A 13,948-nucleotide genomic window follows, 5' to 3' on the forward strand; every position below is an offset into this window, starting at 1 on the left:
AGCCAAAATAAGAGTTGGATGCCTAATTGACTGAGCCACCCAGGCGCCTCTGGACAGAGTTTTAGAAGGAAAAAAAAAATCAAGTATCAAAACAGTTTGTGCGCTATGATTCCTTTTTTGCAAAGTGAAGATAGATGCCTAATAGCAAAATATTAACATTGGCTTTGACAGGTGATTTTTATTTCATTTATGCTTACTTTTATTTTCTAATTTTTAAATCCCAGCACAAGACCAAAAAAAAAAAAAATTTATCACAGAGCCTGAAAACAGAAATGTATATAAACCTTCAAAGCAGAGAAAGGAGGAAGATCCTGAAGATTCTTGATGAAAGATGAATCCACAAAATGGGTGACACTGTCTCAGCTCTGGCTCCGCAGGAGGAGCATCAGGAGAACTGCAGAGATTAGTACACAGAGGGTGCAGACTGTAGGTACCACAATCTCTGTCACCATCTGCATGTGACTTAGCAGCGGCTCTGAAATGGGAGAGAAAACACCACAAATGAGCATGTCATCATTTCAGCGAATATAGCCTCACCCTGAAAGATTCAGCTGTATTGGGAAAAACTTGGAAAATGGTATCATCAAGCTTTGTAATTATTCTCAGTTGCTCTAAAAGAGAACATGGTGAATGAAATGTTACTAAAAAAATTATGTGAGGGCTTTATAAAATATTTCACAAAGTATGGGGTAAAGAATGCCTACATTTGGTTCTTCCACAGGTATTAGAATAAAGTCTAAGTGTATGTTATATTTACCCTAAATTCATATGAGGATATTAACTAACAGGCGTGTTCCAGGGTTGCTGTAATTTTCACTGGGGGGGTTGTGAAAGAAAAATCGTGGGGAAGCCTCGGTAACCTTTCAAAGATGTTATTGTGTATCTTAAGAGGTGTAAGAGTTTCCATACTGAAAGTTTGTGTGGCAATTCTTGCATGGTTAATTAATCTTGAAGAGTTGAGTGATAAGCATGTTTCATGTACATGATTATAGTAGTGGACATTTATGTAATTCCCACTTCTAGGTTTTGTGCCTGCCACCCTGACTACCATGATAAATAAGGCATGAGGCCCTGTTCCCACAGAATTCATAGACTCAGCAGTAAATTCTACATCATGTGTCTAGGTGATAAAATACAAGTTAATTTTGGTTTAAAGGAATATATATCCTTAATATTACCTGGTTATTTAGATGGGAGCAGAGCACGGTAGTGTTGGCCTATAAAAATAGCTGAATTGGGGGGAAAAATAGCTGAATTGGTAGGATTTGTTCCATCTAGCACTTTCCACCTCTGATATCACATTAAAGATGGGTTTGTTAAAACAGGAAGTATACTTCTCTGATTGCCCTTAGGGAAAGACAGAATTCAAAGAAACATATGCTGTGTGCTGGCATTCATTAGTATGTAGATGGATCTTTGTTATTCTACATCTCTGAGCCTTTTCTATCCTACTGCACCAGAAACCTTGCCTTCAGGGACCTTGTTTGGTTTATTGCTGGGCTTAAAACACCCCTTAGCTAATAGTGAGTGCTCAATAATTACTTGCTGAATGAGTGAATATAATACCTGGAGTGTTCTTTGCCTTTTCTTTATTTGAATATGGTTGCATTTTTCCCTCCTTCCACAAAGCCCACTGTAACCAAAATAGGTTTATAAACTGGCTGTATGCTTCAGAAAGAATCAAAACTAGGGAGGATAAAATATCTCTTTTGTGGTAGATTTTTAAAATGTTATTTGAAATGCTTATAAAACAGAAATTTGACATTGTTTCAAAGTGAAGGAAAAAATTCATTTTTAATTGTATGTTTCGGAATGATTGACTTCAGGTAGATCCACATTTTGAGGTTTCGGTAACATCATTATACGTATAATTATGTGCCTTAATTATCAAAGGGAAAAATTAAAATATACTCACCTGCAGCAAGCATCTGGTTGTTGATAGAACAAGTTTCCAAGGCTTTGAGGTACCAACTCTCCACCTAATAAAAACCCACTAGGTAAGTAATGTCATCTTAGACTAATTTTTTGCTGTTCCAAATCATTTTTGAATAATGTGGGATTAAAAAAGCGTCAATCTGCCTGGAGTTTAAATTAGTTAATATTTATTAAATACCTATGTGCATCATTGTGAGGGAGTCAGAAAAAACAAAACAAAACAAAACTGGTCTTTATTCTTGAGGAACTTACAGTCTAGCACTTTTCTAGAAATGCCAAACTGGTGAATGCCTATGAGTCACTGTTTATGGTGCCACTGGGCTCATCCTAAAAGGACATTGGTAAACAACTGAGATTTATTTTTAGAAGTTATCTTTATTGAGACATTCTAAATTATGATTTTTATTTCTTGCCATCAATAGCAACATAGAGAACGGATAGAAAAATCTACAGGTGACTGAAAATGGTATGTTTTAAAGGATTGTTAATATTGTTTGATCATTTTTAATCTCATTTTGGAACTAGTGGGAGAAAAGAAGTGGAAGTTATGGTCATTATACATTTAATTTGCCTGTTTCCATATATGTTAAAGAGTAAGTAGGCAGTATTTGTTTGCATTAAGATGTAACATTTAGGATAACATTTAACTAGAAGTCTCTACTGACTCTTATAACCTAAAACAAACAGGACTACATAACTTTCTTTGTTCTTCATGCTCTGCAAGTTGGGAGTGAATTTGAAGTGAGGACTGAATTTTAGGGCATGTTTACCCCATTCTAAGCAAATGAGCAAAGAGGTGGCACAAATTAGGGGAAGAATCAAAGGCCCATGTCCCCACACAGCCCCGTTCTCCTCCACAGAGGGGAGAGGCTTGCCACACTGCACACCCCAAGCTGCTTAGCTCTTCAGAAATCTAGAACAAGTGAGGGGCGCCTGGCTGGCTCGGACGGAAGAGCACATGACTCTTGATCTTGGGTTCGGGAGTTTGAGCCCATGTTGGATGTAGAGATTTTAAAAAAATCTAGAACAAGTAACATCAATGATTAGTCCTACCTCTCTCGGGTTGGGAAACCCATTGGCGGTGACAATCTTCCTGTAATACTGAACTGACGCCTTTGGGTAGCGCGGCTTATTTCTGTTGTTAAATTCGACATAGTAGAATCCGTATCTGTCTGAGTATCCTTTCTCCCATTCAAACTTATCCAACAAAGACCAGGAAGTATACCCTTTTATGTCAGCACCATCTTTTATAGCTGCAAAGACATTTTGTTCCGTTTTTAATATATTTCACTTACTTGGAAAAATAACCTTGTGAAGATAATTTTAAATGTATTCATTTATGAGATTCAGAAACAAGCTTTAGTCAATCACAGCTGTTACCAAATTCAGTCCAAATTAAGTAGAAAATATGTGAAGGCCATCTTGGTTTGTATCTCACCTTTTAGCATTTCATTTATGTAGCCCTTAAGGTACTGAATTCTCCATTCATCACATAACTGCATACAGTGTAATATTTGAGACGCGCCGTTTTCTGTCACATAGATGGGAGGGTTGCCGTACTGAGTCTGAAATGAGTCATGGGAATATCTTAAAAATTCCGACCTACAGGTGGGTTTCTGAGTCTGAGGCACATAGGGGAACGGTGTATTCAAGCGGCCGTGTTCCAATCGAGTGTATTTAGCGTTTGGGAGGTGCCAGCTCACACATTTATTTGGAGGTGAATGTAGACAGGAGCCAGTTCATACGAAAGACTACATTTCTCAGTGACTCATCATTATAGAGAAAATGTAGTTCAGGTCTTGTTCTTTCCCACATAGCTCGTTTCAGGTGAGAAGGGCAGCCAAATAACTAAATGTGGGATGAGAATTTGTAGCTACGGTTCTATACCTTGAGATGGTTACTCATAGTTGGCATTAGTCTCTCAAGCCTGTATCTAGTAGCCTCTGAAGTAGAGGTCACTGAGTTTCACTTTAAAAGGGAGGCACCTAACTGGAATTAAAATAAAAACATTAAAAAAAATGTAGGCACCCGAGCCTAAGCTGTCAGATCATGAATGGAGGTCAGAAATGTTCACTGGGGGCACCTGGATGGCTCAGTCAGTTGGGCGTCCGCCTCTTGATTTCAGCTGGGGTCATGGTCTTTGGGTCGTGAGATTGAGCCCCCTGTGGGCTCAGCAGGGAGTCCGCTTGTCCCTCTCCTTCCCCTCCCCCAGTGTGTGCTTGCATGCTCTCTCATTCTTTCTCAAATAAAATCTTGAAAGAAAAAAAATGTTTATTAAATAGCTTAATGTGATAATCACCTGAGCAAAGTGGAGGAGCCTCCTAAAGCCCATGGCACAGAATAGAGCCACTTAGACCCCAGATCAGGCCAATTTGGGTCAACCAGTTCTACTAAGTCACGATCGTTCTGGTAGCTGGGCCCATGGCGGGAGGGGTAGTTCCTTTCTGTGATGTACCGAGTAGTAAAATGGCCTAATCCCAAGAAATCAGATGTGCCTTTAATGTAGCTTTTTTCCTGGCGTGAGAACACTGGTAACCTTGACATATCCAGGCCTTGCTCTGCACTCTTTTTTCCTATTGAGAGAGAAAAATAGAATTTAACAAAGTTGGCTTTCTCCCAGTCCTTTTGCTGTGACATGCCATGACGATACTGGCATGTTGACATAAAAACTGTTATCCAGATCCCGGGCTTTGGGATTCGTTTGTATGGAAAAAGTAGCCTTAGCTTTTTAACCTGGAATTTTGACATTTGAATACTATTCAAAATGTTAAAAGTTTATATTGCTTAAAAATTATATTTTCATAGATTACTCAGTAAATGGTATGCAGACAATTTTGTAGCTATATGGAAAAAAAGTGGAGTTGGGATTCCTTTATTATTTCTTATAGCCAAAATTGGTAATTTTGGTTGTCTCTGGGAAGAGAAGCGGAAGGCCATTCGTGGTGCGGATGGTGGCGTAGGGGGACATACAGTCACATTCATGCACCTTTGTAGCGTAGGCTGGTACAACCTCTGTGGTGGGAAATTTTGTCCTAGCATTTAAAATTGTAAAAGAGGGGCGCCTGGGTGGCTCAGTTGGTTAAGCGACTGCCTTCGGCTCAGGTCATGATCCTGGAGTCCCGGGATCGAGTCCCGCATCGGGCTCCCTGCTCAGCGGGGAGTCTGCTTCTCCCTCTGACCCTCTTCCCTCTCGTGCTCTCTATCTCTCATTCTCTCTCTCTCAAATAAATAAATAAAATCTTTAAAAAAAAATAAAATAAAATTGTAAAAGAGTATGGCCTTTCACTGGCCAATTCCACATCTGTTTATCCTACATTTTACTCGCATGTGTAAAAGGATGTGTGTTCAAGGATCTTCATCATAGATTAAGTAGCAAAAGATTGGAAACAACTAAATGTCTATCAGGAGAGACTGGTTAAATAAATGATCAGATATCCATCTGTACAACACTGCAGTCATTAGAATGAAAGAGGCAGCACTTTATATACCAACATGGAAAGAATGCCAAGATGCATGTTTAACTGCAAGACGCAGAGTGTTGCATGTAACGAGTACACACACGGAGCAGCAGTGATTTTGCTCACACGTGCACAATCCATCTCGGGAAGTAAGCTTCCCGAGGGGGAGGATGGGAGCAGTGGGGAGACGGAGGGGGAGGGAAGCTTGACTTTGCATCTTGTACTCTCTTGTAATTTAAAAGATTTGAAACATGCATAAAACCTTCGTATTATCTATGCCAAAAAAAGGTTTTAAATGAGTAAAGAAAAGTAACATTTGTAGGAGTTGTTCTAAAATATAACCATAAACATGTTTCCAAAGAGGCTATTGGTTTAGATTAACTGAGTGAAAAGCTTGTATTATTATAAATACTTTGAGATCCTCACCTATTATTACTTTCAGTGACATTCAGTAACTTGAAAACCAAAAGGCATTGTCCCTGGACTGTCTAATACACTGGCCACTGGCTACACATGACCATTAGATGATGCATCAGTTACCCTGAACGACAGAATTTTTAATTTTTAAAAATTTAAATAGACACAAATGACTACAGGCATCATATTGGACAGCACAGATACAGAACACTTCCACCATCACTAGAAGTTCTGTTGGACAGCACGGGGCTAGAACTATGTTCGTACATCGTGCTTATGAGATGCCTGAAAGTAATTTGTGTAGAAGACTTCCGGCAGAATGCTTTCACTGAAGACAATATTAACTGTGCAGAGGATCCTTCTTCCCACATTGTAGCAGGAAAAATTCAGCCCCGTTTCCATTTGAATTACTACAAAGTTGGAGTTGGTGGGGTCTGGAATTAATTGGCCTGAAGCCCAAGAACTCTTCTATGACAAATAATCAATTTGGCGGGCGCCTGGGTGGCTCAGATGTTTAAGCATCTGCCTTCGGCTCAGGTCATGATCCCAGGGTCCTGGGATCGAGTCCCGCTCGGAAAGGGGCCTGCTTCTTCCTCTCCCTCTGTTGCTCCCCCTGCTTGTGCTCTTTCGCTCTCTCTGTCAAATGAATAACTAAAATCTTTGAAAGAAAAATATCAATTCAGGCGCCTGGGTGGCTCAGTCGTTGAGTGGCTGCCTTCGGCTCAGGTCATGATCCCAGAGTCCTGGGATCGAGTCCCGCATTGGGCTCCCTGCTTGGCCGGAAGCCTGCTTCTCCCTCTCCCACTCCCCCTGCTTGTGTTCCCTCTCTCCCTGTGTCTCTCTCTGTCAAATAAATAAATAAAATCTTTAAAAAAATATCAATTTGGCTTCTTTAATGCCATCCTGTTGTGGCTTCTGCCACGGCCTCTGAGGGTCCGGGGCTGAATGCCAGGGGAGTGATGGGCTGTGCACTGCAGGGCAGGGCAGGGGCATGGGCTCTGTCCTGAGGGCTTTTCCCTGGGCGTCTTGAAGACCTCATTCTCAGGATTTCAAACCTATGTGTATAGACGTGTCACAGAACTGGTTATTGCCGAGAGATTTTTAGAGATTATTTGTCTAATCCTTCATTTTCAGATGACAAAAATGTCACCCAAAGAGGTGAAACCCCTTGCCCAGAGTCACTGGTTAGAGCTGAGTTGGAATTAGAACCTGCTGCTCCTATTCAGGTAAGTCTGATAAATGGTGCTTTAGAACGGGAATTTTTAAAATGTTGACAGTTCTTCAAACATCCAAAATAGCCTTGCTGTGTGAGATTGTAACCTATGTCAATGCCACCCTTGTCTCTCCTTATAGGGGGATGCAGACTGCTGCCTCTAAATAAACAGAGCTAATACTTTGATTCCTGTGGCCAGACACTGGTGGTTGCCCACCCAGTCAATAGTCCCATGGCTGTCTTTCCCTCTTTCTCATCCTCCTTAGAGAGTCCTGGCTCCCCCAGCCTCTGAGGAGGCTCTAGTCCCAGTGGTCTAGGACATTCTGGGGCATGTGACAGTTCCGTCCCTTGAGGACTTCCCTTGAAGGGAAATAAGTTGTGGGTGGAGACTTTTCTGGGAAGATTGTCCTTGTTCTTAAAAACGGATATTACCAAGCAATTTCCATTTTTCTGCCTCTGGGTGTTGATGTGTAAAGATAGGATGCCCGGAGCTGCTGCAGCCATCTTGTGGCCTTAGTAGGGAGTGGTTTGATGGGCTGGCTAAAGGTGCCAGAGTGAAAGATGGAATGGGCCTCAGTCCTCAAAGACATCCTTTGAGGTCCTGGATCATCCTTTTCTGGACTCTGGACTTGAGGTGATAAATTCCCTACTTTTCAAGCCATTTTAGTTGGCGTTTTCTGTTATGTGGCCCTTAAAGGCACCCAAACTGATGGAGCCTTGTGAGCTCTACGCGTCTTTATTCTTTTCTCTGACATTGTGGAAACCAGAACTTGGAAAGCATTTCTCAAGTGACAGAACCAGCGCTAGAACTGGCACTGCCCACGACTGTGTCTGTGACTTCTCTCTCCTACTTCACGTGAAAGGGAGTGGAGTAGGGAGAAGGAGACCGGAGAGCAGAACAGAAAAGAGAGCAGCCCGGAGAATGGCTCTGCTTTCCCCTGGGTCCTGAAATTCTCAATCGCCACGTCTGGGGATCTGTCTGGGAGTTGTTCCTCCCCTCTCCCCAATTCAGATACGCAGTTCTCAGTTCCTTGAGGGCTGCTCTCCCTTGGGTGCCTCGCCCGAGCCCCGTGTGTTCTATCTCCTTGCCTCTCCATCCCCCTCACTTGCACTCAGTACTGTTGCTATGGTGCCTGTAGCTTAAAAATGTGACTTGGCTCACCGATCTGGTCCTTCATGACTTGAGGGTAGTCTCCGGCATAGATGGGGTTGGCAAACCAGCCCAGGCAGAACTGTAGGTATCTTTCGGCAGCTTCTATGTCCTTGGGGCTATCGATGTCCACGGGTTCCCCCCAGTCGCAGTTTAATGAGATCCCCACCAGACCTTAAAAGAAAGGACAGGGGGGTGGCAGGTGCAAATGACACCCCCCCCCCCAGGGCTGGGTCCTAGCGCATGGATGGTGGGGCTCACCTCGCTGCTTGCTGCGCCATGTGCTGTTGTAGGAATGCCAGGCTTGGGCGTGGGCCTGAAAATGGAGGGGTGCATCAGAGGTGCCTGGCTGGCACATTTCTCTCCTTCTGTCCTGACGAGAGATCAATTTGTTGGAGTCCTATCTTTTCCCTGAGTCCAGCCGTGATGATCCCGATCGCTTGTCTCCCTCCCTCTGACCTCCAGAGACACCTGTGTTCTTTGTTCTGTAGAGAAACGGTCTAATTCTGGCACAAACACATAAACTACCTCTTTGTGTGATTTCTTGTTCTGAAGACTTTTGCTAAAGTTTCTTGTTTTGTTCCTGCTTGTCTTCTGTAGTCACTAGGCAGTACTTTTACCATAGGTGCTCAGGAAGTTTGGAAAATACCAAGCATCTGGAACAGTTTTGAGAACGGAATTCAAAATGTGCCGACCTGCCTTCTCTCCATACTCTCCGTCAGTGACCCACTGAGGCCTTCAGAGCTCTGCCCTTTAAATAGTCACAGTTTAAGGGGTGCCTGGGTGGCTCAGTCAGTTGGGCGTCCGACTCTTGATTTCGGCTTGGGTTGTGATCTCAGGGTCATGGGATGGAGCCCTGCATCGGGCTTCCCGCTCAGCGGGGAGTCTGCTTGAGATTCTCTCCCTCTGCCCCTCCCCCTGCTTGCTTGCTCTCTCTCTCTCTTTAATAAGTAAATCTTTAAAAAAAATATTCACAGCGTAAGAACTGATAAGCCAAATGTAGAAAGAATGAGGAAGTCCTCTCCCTGACAGGAATTTGAGTCTAGTATGTCACTCAGGGGCCCCTGACTTCCTGCTTGATCAGATTGTCCCCCTTCTGCTGAAAGTCCACTGGGGCCATGCTGTCATGCCTCTTCATCTGCGTCCTGCACTGTGACCCAATCCCCTCCCCCCGGCTCAAGCCTTCCCAGCAGCTTTGTAACTCATGAGTCACCCTGCAGCATCTCTGTCTCCTTCCCTCCCGAGCCCTTACTGAGCTTGGCTGCCTCCACGGCAGCTCTCCCTAGAAGGGGCCATTTTTTCTGTCACACCCCACATACCTTGCTGGAGTGGTTAGTGTCCGCCTTGCTCTTTATTACTGCTTGCAAACTATTTCTCCTTCCAAAATCCCAGGTTCTTGGAAGTCCACGCCGTGAGACAAACACTCCTAACCCCTTCTTACTGTTGTCCTTCATCAACCCTGTTACTGCTGCTCATGCATTGAAGATTTCAGCCCCTAGTTCACTGTCATCCCGCCCCTTCCTCCTGTCACCGTTCCTCACAAGGCTGCTGAGACCTGTCAGTGACAAGTTTTCACACGCATGCACTCCATCCCCCTGACTGGATTGTAAGCTCTAGGGAGCAGCCACTGTATTGTCTCGGTGGTGGCGGCCAGCACCGGGTGACTGGGCACTGCCTCCACAGGGCCTCGTGGAATGCAAGTGAACGGTGCGAAGGTGTGGAATATGCTAGAACCACAGAGGGCTGAGCTCAGGCTCAGACCCCTGGGGCAGGCTGAACTGACATTGGCATGTGTCCCCTCCACCCCGAACCCAGCTTCACTCCTAGAAGGACCCACCTCACCTTAATGATGTGGTGCGCTGCCATGTACAGGCCCGTGCCGGGGAGCTGCAAGCCTGGAGCGTGGCGGCCCGTCTCATAGCCTTTCTCTGCCATTGTCTGCAGGGATGGCAAGCGGGCATCACAGCACCCGTGAGAACGGGGTAGGAGTGCTCTGGTCCGGGAAGGGGGGCTTCCCACCTGGAGGAGGGTCCTGCTTACCCGAGGATCACTGAAAGTGATCCAGTGCTTCACCCGGTCCCCAAAGGCCTCAAAGCACAGATTGGCATAATCCCTGAAGTAGCTGATCATGCTCACATTCTGCCACCCGCCGTACTTGACCTGGAGCAGCTGCAGACAGAGTGGAGAGAGAAGCAGCTATCCCCAAGGGTCTGTCTCTAGAAAAGACTTCTGGAGTCGATAGGCCCAGTATGTGGGAGAAACAGGGTGACGACCACCACAGAGGCTGTGGAGAGCAACAGAGCAAAGATGTGGGGTCTTGGGTGTTACAACCCGAGGATGGTGGCCAGTGATGAACCGTGAAGCAACATCAGTGGGGACAAGCTATGTGACATATACAATCAGGAGGGAGGGGACAGAGAAAGTTCAAGACTCTCTTGCTTAAAAGGAATGTGATAGATTAAATATTTAAGAAAATTGGCCAAGGCAGAGAGGTCTGCTACTGGGAGAAGAACCTCGACTATACATCCAGAAGAAGTAAGACATGATGCAGGACATGGAAGCTCCGATTAGGATTTTGAGGGCCGTGCGGACGTGAGAAACCCTAGAAGCTCTATTATGAGCATGGGTTCTGCCTTCTTCAGTGGAGGACTCTTCCAACCAAAGCCAGCTGCTTGTGAAGGTGGGGTTTTCCCAAGATTCAGCATTCCATTGAGAATGCCTACTGAGCTCTCCCTGGTGGGTTTGAGGGCATGCTAAAGGGCCCGGTGAGTGAAAGCAGTTAAGCAGGGAAGAAGCTGGAATGTGGTCTCCAGTTTGTCCCCCTCAAGGCGGCTCTACGCCCCCAACCCCAACTTAGAGGCCTCTGGCGGCTTACCTTCCCACAGAATGATCCCGGTCACCTTAGCTCAGCAGCCAAGGCTTTCTGGGCCTGGCCCCAAGCCACACCTCCCACCTCTACCCCTCCCACTCCTGCCTGCTCCCCAGACTCTTAACCCAATCACTTGCCATGCCCTCTCTGCCCCCTTGCTGTGCTCCTCCAACCAGAACACCCCTTCCACTTCATGCACCCCAACCTTTCAAAGCACTGATGGGACCCCATCCCATCCCCAGCAACCCCCTGAGGCCACATCTCTGCTCTCTGACCTCCTGTGGCCTGTGTCACAGAGAGTCACCTCCACTGCCCCTTTCCCAGTAGGCTGTGATCTCCGTGGGGCCTTGCCGAGTGAAGGGAAAATTGCTTCTTGGAATAGTGATGTCCGACAGTGACCCTGAGACTTAGCAGGACTTGCCTGGGGGGGGGCGGGGCTGTGCTCAGGTGATGCAGCTCAAACTCGTTAATTATGCCATTTCATCACATCTTACTCAAAAGAGGTTTCTTTTTAGTTTGGTTTGTTGTTTTTAGGCCAAATGTTTTGGGAAAAACCAAAATCCACTCTTATCACCTATTACAAACATCAGTGAAATCAGCACGATGTCCCTCCACGGGTGAGTCAGATTTCTTGGCTCCCTCCCATCTCTGGGTCCAGACCCCAGCCTTTGCCCCACCTTGGCAAGCCCCGTCCCCCAGGCAGGCTCCCCCTGCGGAGCTGAGCCCCCTGGGCCTCACCTGCGGGAGATCCCAGTGGTGCAAGGTCACGATGGGGGTGATGTTGCTCTTCAGGAGGGCATCAATGAAGTCACTGTAGAAACTTGATTCCCCTCTTGTTCACCTTGTCAGCTGAAGGTGAAATAAAAGGGGCCATAGCCTTCAGAAGTGCAGTGCTGCTGGGCCCTGTGGCCTCTCTGGGGCCTGAAGAAGCCCCCAGCCCGCCCAATTCCGGGTCTGAGGGATGGCATGGGTGCCCGGCTGCCTGAAGAACCTGGGAGGGCTGCTGCCATGTTCCGGGGATGCTCTCCCTCCCCAGCACTCTGTGGTGTCCCCACAGAGTCAACATGGCCAAAAGGGACCACACTTGGGCTTGGGAGGGGCTGCCCCATCTCACCTCGGATGCCGGTGGGTAGGAGCCGAGGCCAAGACAGGGAGAATCGGTAGTGGCTCACGTGCAGCTCCCTGAGCAGAATGATGTCCTCCTGTGCAGACTGGGGTGGGAGGCAGGGTGGGGTCATCTAGGGCTCTGGGGTGGGGGTTCGGGGTCCTGCTGGGGGCCTGGGCCAGTGCTCCTCACTTATACAATAGGTGTGAAAGCACCTTCCTCCTGCCAAGAGTCAAATACATGCAGGATAGGGGGCTGATTTGAGGTGTCCGTTGGGGTGTTCCTAATAAGCTTGGGGGATGAATCCCCCAAGAAGTCAGCCCAGGGAGGAGAAATGGGTCCTGAGCAGAGGGAGTTCCTCCACAGGGGCCAATTCACAAGCAGAGACCAAGGGTTCAGGCCACGTGGCTTATAGATCCTGGGGTCATGGTATCAGCTGCTCAGCTGCCCGTCGCTTGGAGTAAGGCCCTGGTTCAGGTGGGGCCCTGCTTTCCTTTCTCCCCGCTCCCCCCAGCCCACCAATTCCCAGTCATCAACGGCCCCGCCCCTTTTTCCTGCAGTGGGATGGGGGCTGCTTAGCAGAGCACTAGATTGACATTTTTCCCCGGGCCCCCCTCCTATGTCACTGTCCACCTCAGGTAGGTGCATACTCACCCCTCACACACACCTATCACTCACCTGCACCTTGTAGTAACCATCACAAGCCACATCTGCTGTCTCATCCCCAAGCACCTTTCCCTTCCCACTGTGAGTGAAGGCATCCCAGATGCTGGGCCCTTTCCCATCCTGGTCCCAGGCTCCCTCCGTCTGGAAGGCGGAACTGCCCACGCCCCAGGAGAAGCCTGCAAGTAGAGACCCTAAGCTGGGCCCTGGGCCCCCTCCCACGCCACCCCCCCCTCACCCAGCCCCTGGACTCTGGACTGTGCCTCCTGGGCCACAGGGCAGGTCCCCTCCCCACAACCTGCCCTGGTCTCCCCAGGAGTGGGAGCCTGTGGGGCAGGGCAGGGGAGGACCTAACACATTTAAAACATTCATTTGCACAATTTTAGCTCTGATTAACATTCACTGTCTGTATAGTAAGTTTCAAAAAATCTGTTAGGAACTTGTATTTTAAAACAACTATGTGGAGTTATTTTTCCCATCCTACCTGTCAGGAAACGAAAACATCAAAGTCTTTGGCAAGCCAGCCAAGGTGGGCAAACTGACAGACAGACGGACAGACCAACAGAGGAATGGACATACCAAGTGGGAAGGTTCCATAGTAGAAGGAGGCCTCTTCTGGGGATCCCTTCCTGGTGGCCCCCAGCCTGGACATCAGCAGTAGCACCCACCAAAGTGTGACAACCCGCACTGGCTTCATGGCACCCGGCCCTCCCCCATTCCTGAAAAAGCACACCTGACAGGTGGAGGTACACGCAGCCAGGGCTGGGGGGCTGGATCCCAGCTTGGGGGCGAAGGCCAGGAGGGGAGGAGGAGCGGAGGAGGTGGGGTGCTTTATCTAGAGCAGCGTTGGCTCAGCTAGGGCCTCTGGTCCATTGCTCCGCTGGGAGCCACCAGCAGACGCCGAGGCTGAGCACCAGGTACGGTTAAGGGGGAGATGAACACGGGGCCTGGGGGGGGGGGGGTGGCGCTCCAGGTCGGATGCGCCAGGCTCCAAACCACCCCCGCACCCTGTCTGAGGGGGGATACCCAGCCCATACCCTGTGAGAGGCCCTGATCACATGGGGAAACCACTTCTGCCTTAGGGAAGTTCCGGTTGATGGGGGAGGCAAGACAACCCACAGATCCCCTGAAGCACCCC

The 13,948-nt window shown here is 47.5% G+C and overlaps 2 protein-coding genes across 3 annotated transcripts in view; one reads left to right on the top strand and one right to left on the bottom strand.

Moving 5' to 3' along the window:
- Positions 1 to 4,947, top strand: part of ZWILCH (zwilch kinetochore protein) — a 40,469-nt gene extending 35,522 nt beyond the window's left edge. For both annotated transcript variants that reach the window (XM_027571966.2, XM_027571968.2), the window contains one exon: positions 225 to 4,947. The gene's annotated coding sequence lies outside the window, so the exon portion shown is untranslated. The remainder of the gene's footprint in view (positions 1 to 224) is intronic.
- LCTL (lactase like) lies at positions 182 to 13,507 on the bottom strand. Its single transcript, XM_027571969.2, is given in 15 exon segments — positions 182 to 475; positions 1,916 to 1,979; positions 2,989 to 3,188; positions 3,374 to 3,500; positions 4,235 to 4,263; positions 4,266 to 4,508; positions 8,186 to 8,347; positions 8,435 to 8,489; positions 10,016 to 10,111; positions 10,214 to 10,342; positions 11,781 to 11,861; positions 11,863 to 11,891; positions 12,157 to 12,244; positions 12,826 to 12,989; positions 13,390 to 13,507. Coding segments are annotated over 15 exon segments (1,701 nt in total). The 3' UTR covers positions 182 to 359.
- Positions 13,508 to 13,948: the final 441 nt, after the last annotated feature.

This window comes from Zalophus californianus, chromosome 6 (genome assembly GCF_009762305.2).
Source record: "Zalophus californianus isolate mZalCal1 chromosome 6, mZalCal1.pri.v2, whole genome shotgun sequence".
NCBI classification, from domain to species: Eukaryota; Metazoa; Chordata; class Mammalia; order Carnivora; family Otariidae; genus Zalophus; species Zalophus californianus.